Raw genomic sequence first — 16,632 nt, forward strand, 5'->3', positions numbered from 1 at the left:
GCGCCATATTGCTGGAGAGTGGCAGTGATTAACACCGGGATGTGTCAACATGCTACAGAGAATTGGATTTGACTCTACCTGTCTTGTCTTGAGACATGACTTGGAATTGCATATCTTTACTTGAGATTTGCAAAACACTTTATTTTTTCCCACCTTTGCCTGAAAGCATTGAATTCCTGTTTGACTGCAAATAAAGCAACACAAGATGTGTTTCATTTCATCAGGTGCTTTACTTTGAGAATATTTATTTTTTTAAAAAGACACTGTCAGAGTAATAGAAAAGCAGAAACGTTTGCAGTAAATGGATAAGGTAAATGCCACAACCTGGGGCGGAAGTGGCTCAGTATGTTGAGCAGGTCGTCCAGTAGCCGCCGGGTTGGCGCTTTGAACCCTGCTTGACAGTTTTCTCTATGATGCTCTAATCTGGACATAAACAGACTTTCCAAGCTGTCACGTATAAAACAAGCACCTTTTGAACTGTAAGGCAACTTTAGACTTCTTAACACCTTCAGAGTTCATAGAACAATGTTTGACTTGCTGACACACACTCAGATGCGTATTTCTATTTGTAACAAGTGTTTGTCAGAAGTGTTTCCATCTGAGGGAGGACAGGATGGTGTGAATGAAGTAAAGGAGTGTGGCCATGTAGGCGAACACCTGCAACACAGTGACAGAGTGGCCACATTACTGGTGTAAATACTACTTGATGTAAATGTTTTTTTTTGTTTGTTTGTTTTTTACCACAGCAGCGATGTCAATCTGGTAGATCCTGAATTGTCCTAACTTCATCAAGAAGGTGATGTAGGCCAGATCCACTGCAGCACTCAGGTAGAACAAGGTGGCCACAGCGTGGTAGGCAAAGTCCTCAACGCACACACACAATATCACATACAGTACATTACAACATGGACTGACGGGACCGTCCTCAGATTCTCTATCACCGCTCAAGTTCCCCTTTTCTCTTATTGTGCTTTGTCGTGTCACGCCATGATCTCAGTTGTGCCCCATTCTCATCTTGTGCTTCATCTCCTCTATTGTAATCCATATGTTATCTACATTCTCATCTAATTGCCATGCCATTTCTGTCTCATGCTAAACTCATTCAGTATTCTCATGCCATTCTTAATCTCCAATCTCAATTTGCAGTGTTCCCTCGCTACATTGCGGATTCGCTCTTTGGCGTTTTTTTAAAGTGCCATTTTGCATGTTTTTTTTGACAGCATATGAATACGCATTGTGGTATAGTGATGCGTCAGTTGCGAACGAATCAGCTCTTAGAGCCGGCTCGCGTCATTGGGAGGCAATTGGGAGCCAATTAGTTTTTTCTGTGTCTTTTTTTCTCTTAGAGGTGAATGTCATTGGTCAAGGTGTGTCGCAGGTGTCTGTGTCCACAAACACACGCTGTGGTGCGCTCAGAGCCGATTCCTTTGTGAGAAGTTTGCATGAAGAGATTTGACCTATTTTGACTTAACTTGTCTATTGAGATGGGGATTTGTTTTTGTATTTTATTTATAATATAATATATTTTTGTAGCTGCTCATTGAGGTTTAAATACATCAACTTAAAATCAGTAAATTCAGTAATTAGTAAATTAGTAATTCATTTTACAGAATAAACATAATTTGGTAATAAATTAATTTAAGACAACAACAAAAAAATCTAAGGAGCCACTTGGGAGCTGAAAGAGCCGACTCTTTTTAGTGAGCCGGACTAAAAGAACCGTCTCTCTAAAAAGAGTTGACATTTCCATCACTATTGTGGGTATTCATGATCTATTGGTGTTGCATATGTCTGTTATTGTATTTGCTACTGCTACCAGTAGAGGGTGTTGTATACTCATGTGACAGTTGAAGACTGTCTAGACCAGGGGTCTCAAACTCAATTTCACTGGGGGCCAGTGGAGGTAGAGTATGGGTGAGGCTGGGCCGTACCAAGTATTGGGAGTAGTGCTGGGAATCTCAAGGTACCTCATGATACAATTGACAATACATCTATGTGATAACACCACTGTTAGTTCAGTGCTGGTGTTTACTTGCCCCTGTAAGTATGGAAGTAACACTGAGCTTGCCCGGATGTTGCAGACTGCAGTTACACTACTCTTTGATGTCCAGTCACGGGCCGCATGATACGATTTGGTGGGCCGTCTTATTCTCTACTCCCAACTCATGCTCACAGCATTGAAAGTATGTTTCCAAGAATAGCATTCTCATTCTCATCTCATCTCATTCTACCTCTATTCTGATTGTTTTCTTTATCTCATTCTCATGCAGTTCTCATCTCCTGTGTGCGTCTTACAGCGGCGGCCCAGCCGGAGCCACTCTTGTGACACCCGGTGGCGAAGATGAGCATCCAGAGGAGGGTCATGACAAAGCAGAAGATGGAAACAAACATCACCCAGCCCAGAGGGTTGGGTGGCTCCACGTGGGTGGAGGCCACCAGGATCCACACCAGCCCGCCTGTCACCTGCACACATGAAGCCATGAGGTAACTTGGGAGGCGATAAATCATAACTCAGTACCAGTATTTTGACTTTGGTATGTGTTGATGCATAACACAAACATGAGTGGGATAGACAGAGGCGGCCCTACCCAAAGTTGCACCCTAGGCGAGAATTTGATATGACACCCCCCCCACACACACACACACACATCAGCGATTTACATACACCGGCATTGTTTTTACGCTTGTCTTTCATTTGTAAGCTAACCTATGTCACACAATTTACATGTTTAACAAATTACTAATAAATACTAAACAATTGAGAAATAAAGTATAAACACTCATAATAATTGTAATAACTGAAAAATACACCAACCAACATCAGTTTAAATAACCGCACGGTTTTCACACGATAACTCTATTTATAAGCTACTTATACATATGCAATAACTGTATACAAAAACTAAATAAAATAACTATACAAAAGCTATGTAACATGCACCTATGTGCAAAACTATATACAACCGTCCATCCATCCATCCATTTTCTATGCCGCTTCTCCTCATTAGGGTCGCGGGGGTATGCTGGAGCCTATCCCAGCTGACTTTGGGTGACAGGCGGCGTACACCCTGGACTGGTCGCCAGCCAATCCCAGGGCACATAAAGACAAACAACCATTCACGCTCACATTCATATCTATGGACAATTTAGAGTCACCAGTTAACCTAACATGCGTGTTTTTGGAATGTGGGAGGAAACCGGAGTACCCGGAGAAAACGATATACATACATTATGAGACTTATTTAGCATTTTGACTAATATTAACTGGGCAGTGCTTTACATTTGAACCGATTTAATATTTTTATGTCTATTAAATTATAGATTAATATAGATTTGATATTTTTTTTAAGATTTTATATTAATTACTTGTTTTGATATAATTATATTGAAGGTGATTTTTTTTTTCCTAATCTATGGGTACGCTCTGGAGGCCATCTGCGAATTTAGCATAATGGGCCAGCCGGCTGTGCATTTTTTTCATTGACCCACAATGTGCGCCTCTACCTAGTGACCAGGAACAAAAATCTAAACAATTATGTTGATTTTGTTGCACCTACTAGCTAGTATAGTTGTACAGTTTGAATACTGAGTTTCTTCTCATACAGTATGAACCCTGCCTCAGTGTATTTCTTTTAATTTACAACCACCAATCCTGATATAAGCTAATTTTTCAGCAGACAGGAGACAAAACCCTGGAAAAAAAACATGTCACCCAAAACAAGCCATCTTGGCGAGCGCATTCTGTCTGGGATGAGGTTTACTCAAACAATGTGATTGAAACGTGAGGATACACCTCCCAAATGACGTGATCGTATAAGAAGATCGTAGTAAGTACGTCAGAAGGTACTTTAAAGCACTTCTCCTTGGTACAGAATGCATATTTATGCATAAATATGTGCACATTTTAGTGTTTTGCAAAGACGTGCAGCGCACTTTGGTCAAATTTCTCCCAATTCTCTCCTTAGTTCCTAATTCATTTAAGATGTTGCAGATCCTCCTCCTATAACAGATCCTTGCTATAAAAAAATCTTCAGTCTACCTGCCTTATTCCAGATGTAAAGATCAGCTTCATAGATCAGCTGAAGTGGTGCCCAAGATCAGAGGTCACTCACCAGTTCAGGCAGGTAGAGCATATCCGGGGCCGTGACGCAAATGTCGAGTCCACTGGGCAGACTTCCCAGAGACTGAGTCGTGGTCGCAGCCATCCCAGCCAGTTCTGCTTTGCTTTCCCTCTGCGGGTCTACAAGCAAGCCGCCACCTTCTTCCTCTGGCTCCAACTAACGGAGCAGCACCAGCGGCAGGAACAGGTGTTACTGATCCAGGCAGGCAGGGATAAGTTTTCAGCCAAACCTGTTCTGTTATTGCTGTCTTTCCCACAACAGCTCCTTGATGCTCGCCAGCGGATACGCCCTCTCTAAGCTCCAACCTCATGTGAGGAGATGTGAGTCGGAGGTGGAATCTTTGCAGCCTCGAGGCTCTACTGGAAGCAGATGAAATATCTCCATTGTTGTTGACGGGTTTCTCTTGTTTGTGTTTTACACCCTGGACAATAATCACTCCCACATTCTAATACAGACATTAGAGCATGTCGTCAGCACTGGTTTTAATCCAATTTGTCGAACCGCTCTCAGTTTGTATCTGTGGTAAGTTAGCCAGGGCATCCCACAGGAATCCGTGCTTGGACCAGTACTGTTCAGTCTTTACATGTTTCCCTCAGGTAGTAGAATGTGGCATGTTGCTGTGGCACACCTGTTAGGTGATTAGTTGGCAGCACCGAGCATCACTTAGGAGCCTGATGGGTGGCCAGCATACACTGATGACTTGGCGTGGTGCAGTGTTGCGACAATTCTAAACCGAGCGCATTGCCTTTTGTTGACGCACACTTGTGTGCCTGGGAGCTTTGCTGCGGCCTGAGCCCGGCACACCGGTTCCAGGATCTTGGGTTGTTGTTGCAACCAACCAGTGATCTCTTCCTGCTCCCACCTCGTCCCGTCGTCATGCTGTCACTGGCAGCCACAGAACCTGTGGCTACTTCAAAGGCTGCCGCCCTCAAGTGCCATTGCTTTGTCAGTTATTATATTTTGTCCTCACAACCAAACCTCCCCTTCCCCGAGTGCATGGTGGATTCGTGCAGCAGCATTGTGGTGTCCGATCTGAGTGGCGCTCCTAAACAGAGCATGGTCTCCATCTACTGTGAGATACTGATAACTTTTAGCTGTTTTTATACAGATGGTCAATTTGGCGTGTTAGTCTGATTGTTTTCTTTCTGCTTCATATTACTTTGTATATGTATTATTTTTATTTATTAGAGTTTGCTGTGCTTGTGTTATTATTTTATATTATTATATTGATTTTATTATATTATATTTATTTTTATATGTATTATATTATTTATATATTCATCTTCTAATAGACCTATAGTTTTTTTTATTCTTGTTATAAAATAAAGTCAGTGTATTTTGCACACAGCCTCACAGTCTCTGTGGGGTGTTGCAGCCTTGATGCAGCCTTTCTTTAATAGTAGCAGAACATTTGAACCACACTTTAACCGTGTTATTATAAGTAATGAGGGGTTGCGGTGAAACACACCACGGCGTTTAAGTGGAATTCGCATTTTGAGTGTATTTTTTTGGATTTCCGAGTATACCTAAATGCAGCAAATTGTACTTCCGCATTTAGAGTTACAAAATTCATGATAAGAATATTCACTTATTGTTTTTCTTTGTCTTTCTGTTTATTTAAACGCATAATAACGACGTTCTTGTAATGTTCCCAGTGTCACTGAATGCATCTCGCGGTCGTGTAGTGACAATGAGGAAGTGTTTTTCCAACGACGAAGGGACAAAAGACGCGTTTGTAAGTTGGAAATACATATATGTTGTTGGAATTGCACCGCTGTTGATGTGTTTGGGTTAGATAAACTTTATAAAAGAGGGTCAGACTCTGTGTGACTCTGTGGGAAACTACACTGTGCTGCCATCTGTCGTCATAACAGTAAGATGTGGCTTGCCGTGAGGCGTATGCGTTAATTACATTAAAAAAATAATGAAATAAATTCGTTACAGTAACGCGCTATTTTTGACAGCCCCACTAATTATTTATTTTTAGAATGTATATATTCCGTGCCCTTTTAATTTATTTCATCAGACAACAGCCCAGCAAACATAGGAATATTATAATGAATGCATTATGATGTTCCCGAGGAGCCTTGAGTTATGTAATATTACACTTGTTTACTACTTTTGGTCACAGGACTGCACAGTAAAAACGTTGCCTGGAGCGCACCAGACATACGTATGTTAAAGTAAGTGAATAAATATTTGCTAAAGCCATTGAACACGTACATGTATTGTTCACAACGTGTTCCCATGCACACAAAAGACCAGGAAAGCAATACAGTAATGGTTATTGTTTGTTTGTGGTTTAACTTTGACAAGGAATGCATACATATGGGTATATAAAACACAAATAGAACAATTGGGTAGATTTTTAAAAACAAATTTCACATCTATAATAGTTTTAAGTGATAATTACAGAGTCTGCAAATACTAGTTTTCTAGCCTACTTGTTTTATTTCACATTGTAGATTGCAAATATATCAGTAAGGTGAAATCATCAAGTTCTGTATATACATGTGGACATTTGCAGACAAATAACAAAAACAATCATCAGTTAAACTGATCCTTTTCGAGAAGAACAAAAAGGAAAGCTAAAAGCAGAAAAAAGTGAATGAATAAAAAGCTTTCGTAAACACAAAGAAAGCGCGAATGAAAGTCTGACCACGTTTGAGATTTGAGGAGATCTTCAATGCGTAATAATGTCACTCGCTTTTGTCCAAATGTCAGCCACCAACAAAGTAAGCCAGTAATCCCTGCTCAAGATGATGTTTCTTTCTTGTCCAAACAGTGACGTCGCCCTTTACATGTACGAAAAGTTCAACAAAAGAAAGTAATATTGTGTACGTTTGTTAATAACTATTTGACTGACCTCTATGAAAAGAGGAGGAGGACACTCAGCCTAGATCAGGCAATAATAGAGCCATGTTTAAATAGTGTGCTTCAATAGGAATTTAGTCAAAATTACATTAAACTGGTGCCTTTATGTGTGTGCAACACACTCCATGAACATCCAATGTGCTGCTTTAAATTGTAAATTGTATTTTGTTTATGGTAATGGTTTGATGGCGCTATCTGCATGGGGGAAAAAGAGTGCTACAGCTGTGAATCCAGCAGAGGGCGCTGTCTCACAAGTCCATCCACTGAACATTTTCCAGCAGGAAGATGCTTTGACAAGAGGTGATGTTGTGTAACTGCATGTTTTGTAAGTACAATACTGTATACTGTATGCCTGGAATTGTTTCTTAATGTGTAAAACTGAATTTAAAAATGGTTTAATAACTGTGAGAGGCATATTATAGGGTTTAGAGTATCAAAAATAGGCATTTGTGGGGCTTTTTATGGGTGCGTCCATCTATTTTCCACCATTTGCTGGGGATATGGCATGATATACAGGATATCAGCAAAAGTCCCTTTCCTTCTATCATACATGTGACCTGTTTGTTTGCTGCTCATTCAGTCATGTGACTATTCTAACTTGTCAGCGTGCCAGTGGTAAACAAAGAAAAAAAAAACCCAAACAATCAATAATAACAATAAAAATATATAAAGGGTGAGGAGTGAGTAGTTGGGACCACGGGACTGGCCCACTTGGTTTGACATTTGGCTTCCTGTTTGTTGTAGGGCGGTGGTGTGTCTAGGCCTTCCTCCATCGGATGCCGGAGAAAATGGCATGCAGGAAGTAGAGAAGTGTGGCCACGTAGGACATCACCTGGAAACACAATTGGATCAGAGTCAGAAGCAGTCTGGTCAGTAGAGAGAGACCAACAGAAAAGAAATGTATTGTGTTAAGAGCTGCACATTTAAGATAAGTCGTGCTGTATCTACTAACATTGACCACTAGTTGGTCAATTGAAATCAATTGAAAAATATGTCATTTAATTAAATGTATATACTCTATGTGTGTGTGTGTCCTTGACACCTCACCTTTATTATGGGGACACTCAAAGAAAAATTGTAGACTGAGCTTCTCTTACCCAATTAGATGATATACTGTACATACTTACATACTGTATATTTACGTGTGAGAGTGTGAGAGAGACGTCTCACCACAGCAGCGATGTCCAGCCTGTAGGTTTTGAGAACGTCACCAGTCAGGGGCACCACGACCACGGTGCCCGCCGAGTTAATGTTCACCCCCCACCCTTTGAGCACCGTTATGTAGGCCAGATCCACCGAGGCACTCAGGTAGAAGACCACCGCCAAGAAGTGGTAGCCGACGTCCTGCAGGAAGGAAAGAAGCAAACTCTAAACCGCACAACAGCCGAAGAAAATCGAAGCTATTTGTTAACTTTTACGCCACAATTTCCCAGAAATGTTAGCTCAAATTCCGATTTGTAGTCCTATTGTTGCACAGTTACTGCTGCTGAGCAATGCATTGATTGACAGTTTGTAGAATGGACATCCACCGTAACCAATCAGCATGTGGCGGGCGTATCTCACCAGGACGGGCCAGATGCTGCTCTGGTTTGCGCCACAGAGGAAGATGAAGAACCAAAGCGTGGTGAAGACGAAGCAGAAGACGGACACGAACATTACCCAGCCCAGCGGGTGGTCCGGGAAGACACGAGTGGACGCTACCAGGATCCACACCAGACCTCCAAACACCTGCAGGGGGCGGAGTCACACAGGTTAGGGTCGGGTACTGAACACTGGTGCAAGTGATATAATGTATGTCATGTGCCATAAATGCTGTCATTGTGAAAAGCTGCTGGATGCTGACCACTCATGGTACTTGAAATGCAGCTGCTGCCATTTTGTGGCGCTAATTAGAGATGGTTACCCAGTGACTTTAGGCGTTAATTGGAGCATTCACGGCCATTGAATTAAACAGAGATTATGCCGTAAGAGTTGTTTTTCCCACTGTGTGAAATTGGACTAGTGGCCCTTTAAGATGACAACACCAGCAAATGGCCAGCCTTTAAAAACACACAGAGACAACAGCCAAACTTGTTTTGTTTTTTGTGTTGTTTTTTTAAGTCATCATCCCTCCTTTGACAAACATTCCCCCTGAAAGAGCCTTGGAAGAAAGTAAACACGGACACATCGTGTTGTAACACAATACAATATTAACAATATAGTCCTGAAATGAAACAAAGAAGGTACGGAAAAAAGCTTAATTGCACATAAAAAGGCACCATTGTTGGCACAGTGAACAAGCCCATGTCATGTGACTCTGCGCCTCATCCAATCAGCTCTCAGGGAACCGAGGCGACGTGCAGCGTTCTCACAACATATCAAGTGTGTCCTTTTACACATTGCTTGTGTCGTACAAGTGTTGCTCTTTATGAAACCAACATGGCCGCCGCCCAAAACCTATATCATTTCTGTTACCCCGAAAAAACATAGCAATAAGGAAAGGATTGTGAATTAAATAATATTTGTATGTAGAAACTGTCTAAAATATTTGCTGACTTTGAGGCACATCTGGCCTATGCAGCAATATGTGAGGGTCAAAGTATTAGAAACAGCAGTAAGTGTGATGCATTGCACACTACAACCACAAGACAATCGTTTTGAATGGGCCTATACCACCTGTAGGGAGCCTCTGGCCCTGCCTTTAAGACCAACTTGGTGGCTTTAGGGTTTGCTTTTGAAACCACACAATGTCACTGCTAACAATGCTAGCATGTTGCTAGCATGCTACCAACCTTTGTGGATAGATTGTGATAACATCGGAACATCTCTCGCCTAAGTAGATAGTTAGTGTTAAAAGTAGGTATTTCATAAAATAAGAGAACCCGGACAAAATGTTAGTGCTAACATGTTAATGGCTAGCATGGCCACTACTATAGCAATATTGTATTTTGTGTATGACAGCTTGTGTGTCAAAATGCTTAGTTAAATAAAGATATGGGGGGAAAAAGCACATCTAGCAGAAGGAAGGGACTGAATCAATGAGGATTTTCTTGAGGGGAGGGGCTGAGTGAAAGAGGATGAGTAATGGGCTGCACCTGGTGTCGGCCATCTTGACAGTGACAAGGCAAATTTCACTGGAATGCGGGGATAAACTTCACATCAAAGAAATGCTTCTCACGGCCAAAAGGTTTGAGATAATGACTCCAAAATACACCCGTGAGCGGTCCGAGGCGCTGGGTAACACATGCATGTGCTCTTTTTGCCAGTCGGTTGAAAAATGAGAGCAACGTAAAACAAAAAAAAAAGTGTAAATTTTGATTTTATACCTATGATGAAGACACCTTTAACATGGATGTCAACGACATTTGGCCACGTTTCCTTACTTCAATTGGCCACAAAAGCGAAATATCACACATATCTGACGTAAAAGTGACATTGTTTGAGACGGGAGATGTATGTCTGCGTTTTCACCAAGAGACATGAAGTTAGGGTAGAAGGTGCGGCAAGGAGGGTGCGGTATTGACAAAGAAAAAAAGTGTTTCTTCCTGCGGCCTCTCACTTTACTGACATAGTGGACCCGATACGCATCAATGGAGAAATCTCTGGAAATCTGATTTCACTCAACTTCTTCTGACGGTGACAGAGGCAAAACAAAACCATTTCAGCTCGAGAGAAAGTACAGGAGTTTGTGAACAAAGTGAGATATTAGGTGTGTCGCTGCGTGACCGCTTGACCGACAGGGCAATTTGTCATTGGGGTGGCCAAGGTGAGACCTTTACTCACATAGGGGTAGCAATAAGTTGATACCTGAATTGTCTAAATGGCCAGTGGGGTGGCCGGAGAGTGGCCAGGGGTGACCATGGCCACCCCTGGCCACCCCGTAGCTCCGCCACTGCGACAGGGCATGGAAAAGGAGGGTCGTCATCCTGTTTTTTTTCTGAGAAATTCCCCATTATGAAGGTTGTGTTCTTAATCAACTGACCCATTTTTTACTTTACTTATACATCGCATCCCCTTGGTTACACGAAATGACACATGGCTCGCTCCCCCTACCTCTCCAAACCCTCCTGCTAGCTTGATGTTGACGTTCTGCTCCGATTTTGGATCAACATTTGTTCAACGTGCCAAATGTATAGATACTCTCTTACAGGTTTATGGGAAACTAAGCTTTTTGCTGCGCGCTGTTAATGACAAGCAACACATTCTACTGTATACTAAAACATATTTCCATTCAGGAATAGGAAGTATAGAATTTCCCAGCAGTGGAATCTATCAAAGAGCGTACATTTAAAGAGTTAATCAGTAACTGTTGCAGGGTGCCGCTTCATCAGTTCAAGCACAGTGTAAGAATGCACTCAAATGAAACGTAAAGAGGCCACAACTGCAGTAAAAGCAGCTTTCCATCAGCTGTGCACACAAGCTGCCTCTTCAAACGGATGCCGCCGATGCTTGTAAGGTTCCGTGCATTTTTTTTTTGCGGGTCAGCAAGCTTCAGCGCACGCCCAAGTTCTCAAAGATTAAACATTCCATTTGACTTCCTGACGTATTCTGGTTTATAGCGGAGAAATGTGCTCACGGTGACTACTGTCATTAGAAATAATGTATTAAATCAGTAGAAAGCGGCTAGCTGATTGATGAAATCAGGCGTGTCCGAAGGTTTCAGCCCACTGCTTGTTTGTTATTGGCATGTTTGAAAAACATAAATTCATTATACAGATGTATTCTTTGACATTACACTAATTTGCTGTCACCCATAACACAAAGCTAACATGTTTTCAGGTAGTTTAGCATATGTTCTAGAATGATAGATAGATTTTAGTTAGGTTTTAGCATCTTTAATGCACAAAATGTGTCAAATCGGGGTGTCAAATTAGTGCATTAATTGAAAGTAATTAATTACAGTCTAATTTTTCATGTTCAACTTTACTGTTTCTGTATTTTTTTATAAAAATATGTTTTCATGTATTGGTGTTCTTGTGCTTGAGTTTCTGGGGTGGTGGTCAGTCACAAGCTGAAGTAAACATTGATTGTGTTTGGGCTTGTTTAGCATCAGCTAATGGGCTCCCATGGTGGTTGGGAGGGCAAGGTGAGGAGCGGAGAGGAGGCCTGAAAATGGAGGACCTTGTGAGAGTTGTCAGCCCAATGAATGTGAAATTTACATTTCCAAAATGCCACGTCAGCACCACTGATAAAGGTAGCGTGACAAGCCTTGTTTGTAAGGAGGAGTTCTCTTACCGCCGAAGCAGCTCAACATTAGCCTACCACATCAGCGCTAAGCACTCCAGAGTGCAGCCACAGCTAACATTAGCAGAGAAGACGTTAGCTGTTTAGCGAGCCATAGCAAAGCTCTTTGCCAAGCTAAATATGAGCAAGTCCGCAACCAACAGGCCGATATACTGTATGTACTTGCCAAGTAGATCGTAGCCATGAACTGCAGGCCGATAAACACAGCGGGAGACGAGGGGTTAACAGAGGTGTTGCAAACTGCGTCCTGTGACTCATCATACAAGCCACCGTGCAGGACTGCAGTTGACGACCAAAATCAGCAAAAGAAAAACAAACCTAGGATTTTGGTGGAGGATTCACCCAACTGTGATGGTATAACCGGGGATCACTGATGAACACTGCTAGGTAGCTCGACTACGGTTTACGTGTTGAAAAATCGCCTGACAACGTCCCGTGGGATACATTGTGGTCGCTTACTACATGCTTTCATCTCTTTAAAGGCGCAATAATAATATACCGGGTGGGACATAACAGAACATGTATAAAACTACTTGTATAGTTTCTGAAAAATAAAAGATTCAGAAAAGCAAACATGTTGACTTAAGTGACTAACGCTCGGACAAAAGTGTTCCGTTCCTTTCAACTACAAGCGCCGCGCTAATCAAACTGGACTGGACTGGAGTGTTTGCAAACAGCTTAAGTGTAAACACACTCACGTATTGTTAGATTTTATCTTGTGCATCCATCACAGCCTCAAACATACTGTATGTTGCATTCAAGTCGGCAAAGTGAACAACTAGCACGTCACATAAGCCGAAACCTCTTCTAAGTAAAACCTGCGAGGTCTTTAAGGTGTTTCAGTGCAATCCTCCTTTACATTGAAAACGAGCTTATTTGCTTTGTCAGCGTCTAAGACTACCACCCATGCAAATATTGCTCCATAATGTTCCCATTCGGCCTTGCTGGACACTACTTCTTCTTCTGGGGTGCGACAGCAAGCTTGTCCCAAAACCAGAGCAGCAGGTTTTCCACGGATTGCTTGATTAAGCAGCTCTTATGGTAAAACGAGCCGAGAAGATGCCCGGTTTCGATTTACGCCTCCCCTCCCTCTCTCTGCCCAACCAAAGCTTGTTTTTTCCACCGCAATCAAACTGATTTAATCTCAGTTCAGGAATCACAAATGGTCTCTTAACCGCTTGACAATCAAAGTAAACCCGATGATCTTTTTTGTAGAAATACTTGACAATTCATTTAAGTCGGAAATATCAGAATGGGCGCCAAAGAAACCAGGAAGTGTGACTTGTAAGAAAGAAAACACGTAAAAAGTAGTCTCCTAACACTTGAATTGCAACGAATGTGGCCTCCAATTGTGACATAAATCAATAAAATACCATCACAAAGTAGCAATTAGCAGTGGTGACAACCCCCCCCAATAAGACAGATAGTCAGTGATAATCTAAATGAAAACATTTACTGTACAGTCCCTGCAGAAACAAGTCAGCTCCAACCTGACGGACTTGCCTTTTAACGAAGTTTGTTCAGGCATATTCATGTTTGTTTAAGTGGGAATACGACAAGGCGGCAATGTGTGCCAGCTCAAGTTAAAGTTTACACGTTTATGCACTAAATACATATTAAATGTCGATTTTTATTTCATTCATATTCATATCATTCATATTTCCTTGGGTGCTGCTGACTGTCGTTCTGTTTTGTTGTTGTTGCTATGGCAATGCACTCACTGGTCAGCATGAACTGGTTGCCATGCCCTCCGGCGAACCATTATCTTCAATAAAAAAGCATATTATAGATTAATTACAATAATTTTTTTGGTTTAAAATGCAATTAAATTAAAATAGAAAATGAAACATTACAAATTTTTTAAATTAAACGTTTTTTAAATTAAAAACTACTTTGAAACTGGAAATAGTCTTAGCACAAGTGAGACCGAAGTGTTCATTGCCTTGCTTAGCAGTATAAAGCATTTAAAAAATACATAAATAATTGAAAAAAATACCAACAATAATTCAAAGTAAATGGAAAAACAATAATAAATACAAATAACTTAATACCCATAATGAATACATCGTAAACATTTGTAAATGAATGATGAATGGAAACACCTTTGCTTTATAGCATTAAAACAGTATTAAACAAATTATAATTATTTTAAATAAAAATGAAAACTAGTAAATGATTAGTAAAAGAAAAAAGAGACAGCGGGAAAGTAAAAATCTAATAATTTCAAATAAAAATGAAAACTACTAAATAAAGAGCAAACGAGAGGTCTGTATATTTGAAATACATATGAAGAAAAACGTTTTCCAGTCGTCTTGACAAGACGCCAGCTACACGCTGTAGCTCCACTATTAGACGTAGATTAGACGTCGATTAGATTAGACTAGACTAGATTAGACTAGACTATTAGACAGGATTAGACTATTAGATGATGCCCATTAGTGATTCAGCTGAGAGGAACTCACAAACTCTGGAATGAAGAACAAGTCAGGAATGGTGGTGAAGATCCTGAAGCCTGTGGGCAGAACATCACCCGACGTGGTGGAAGCCATAGTCCCAAACGCTTCTTATGTGTGTGTGTGTGTGTGTGTGTGTGTGTGTGTGTGTTTGAAGTGTGATTTCCTCCAGAGTGACATGTACTTGCTGTTTAATTTGCTTTTTAAAGGCCGCCTCCTGCACCTGCCTCGACCCGTCCTCCTGCACTCCACCTACCCATCCAAACCAGCACTGACTGTGTGTGTGTGTGTGTGTGTGTGTGTGTGTGTGTGTGTGTTTGTAGAGTGTCTATAAAAGGCAAAGAGGCTGTTTACATACACACACACAAAAGTGATTGTGAGGCAAATTGGGAAGAGTCCATGTGGGAAAGTTGCAGCAAGTTGATGGGGCGGTTTAGCTGCGCTTAGGAAATAAAAGCGTGGATGACTGTGCCAAAATAAAAGCACACAAGCTTAGCATTAATGATCGTAATCGTAAACATCCATTATTTTATATCGCTTATTATTAAATAGGAAGGGAGGAATTTTGGAACAAAATTAAACAAATGCATAAATTAAATCTATAAATAATAAATATTATTAAATAATATTATTAAATAATATTTGTTTTATTTTTATTATAAAATAAATAAGTTATTATGAAACAATATTAATAATATATGAATAATTATAAAATAATACTAAACATATAGCAAAAAATAAGTATAAAGTAATACAAATAAATAATGTATTAGTAATTATAAAACAAATCTAGTAAATTAGATATTAATAATTCGGAAGTAATAGTAATAAATAGTATATGAATAATTATAAAATAACACTAATAAAGACTAGATTCATAATTACAAAATAATACTATTAAATAATCAATGAATATTCCGGTTATAAAATAATACTAGGGGTGTCACAAGATCTCGTGTCACAAGATCTCACGAGATTAAAACGTGACAAGATTTCCCCTTCAGAAAAAAAAATGACCGGTGGGTGCTAGGCATGGGGACGATGATAAATAAATTAATTAATCATAAATGAATTAATCACACAATAAATGAAAATGAACTCGATCCTTTTTAAAGTCTCAATATGTCGCCATGTGCATGCGTGTCTGTTTTCCAGGAAGAGGTTCACTCTGTGCATTGGTTTCAGCACCTTGGCGCGTTTCTTCCATAGAACAATGGCATCAGCGGAGTGAGGAGAGCCCTTTTGAGTGTCAGGTGACACCCCTAAATATTACCAATAAATAATGTATTCATTTTCACAGCATACTAATAGATAATATTAGAAAATGATAAAATAATATTCTAAAAATATTCTAAAATTCTAAAATAATAAAATATGTTAATATGATAAAATAACACAAATAAATAATAGATTCATAATTACCAAATACTACCATTAAATAATACATTAATACTGTAATTATAAAATAATAACAATGAATGATATATCAATTATTACAGCATAATATTAATAGATAACATTTTGATAATTATAAAATAATACTATTACTAAAATAAGATATAAATAATTTTTTAAATGAATATATTAGCTGGTAAAGTAGTCGCCGTAATCATTTCATCATCTTAATATTTGAACTAAGATTCCTGGATAATTCAGAATAAATAGTGTTTATCCTTTTTAAAGAAAACATTCGATATGTGAGTCTTTAAACCTTACAGACGTGAAAACACATGGGCAAAAGTATTGGGACACATGGTGTCTTCGAGGAAGACGTTCATTGAGATTTTGGAATGTGTCTGTGGGAGCTGTTGTCCATTTGTCCGGGCAGACGGCACTCTTGAGCGACAGGTTGGCCTTAGCGGAGGTCTGCCCTCTACCGGGGCACATTTTACCGACATATATGGTCATAAAACAGCAAATCCAACGGTGGTGTATCAGGATGCCATGTGTCATCTGAAGAC

At 40.2% G+C, this 16,632-nt stretch overlaps 2 protein-coding genes and 1 long non-coding RNA gene across 3 annotated transcripts; 1 reads left to right on the top strand and 2 right to left on the bottom strand.

The window, feature by feature from the left end:
* Window positions 1-221: 221 nt before the first annotated feature.
* On the bottom strand, window positions 222-4,546 carry LOC129194111 (myelin and lymphocyte protein-like). Its single transcript, XM_054799044.1, has 4 exons — window positions 4,113-4,546; window positions 2,296-2,463; window positions 742-864; window positions 222-657 (listed from the first exon to the last, which is right to left on the bottom strand). The coding sequence occupies exons 1-4, from the start codon at window positions 4,203-4,205 to the stop codon at window positions 583-585; spliced, it is 459 nt and encodes a 152-aa protein (XP_054655019.1). The 5' UTR covers window positions 4,206-4,546; the 3' UTR covers window positions 222-582.
* Window positions 4,547-5,737: 1,191 nt separating this feature from the next.
* LOC129194112 (uncharacterized) lies at window positions 5,738-9,829 on the top strand. Its single transcript, XR_008573684.1, has 4 exons — window positions 5,738-5,856; window positions 7,208-7,295; window positions 7,740-7,864; window positions 8,562-9,829. It is a non-coding gene; the product is annotated as an uncharacterized LOC129194112 (long non-coding RNA).
* On the bottom strand, window positions 6,342-14,944 carry LOC129194110 (myelin and lymphocyte protein-like). The gene is made up of 4 exons (XM_054799043.1): window positions 14,681-14,944; window positions 8,559-8,723; window positions 8,166-8,339; window positions 6,342-7,827 (listed from the first exon to the last, which is right to left on the bottom strand). The coding sequence occupies exons 1-4, from the start codon at window positions 14,765-14,767 to the stop codon at window positions 7,753-7,755; spliced, it is 501 nt and encodes a 166-aa protein (XP_054655018.1). The 5' UTR covers window positions 14,768-14,944; the 3' UTR covers window positions 6,342-7,752.
* Between the last annotated feature and the right edge of the window lie 1,688 nt (window positions 14,945-16,632).

The sequence above is a fragment of the Dunckerocampus dactyliophorus genome, chromosome 14 (assembly GCF_027744805.1).
Source record: "Dunckerocampus dactyliophorus isolate RoL2022-P2 chromosome 14, RoL_Ddac_1.1, whole genome shotgun sequence".
NCBI lineage: Eukaryota > Metazoa > Chordata > Actinopteri > Syngnathiformes > Syngnathidae > Dunckerocampus > Dunckerocampus dactyliophorus.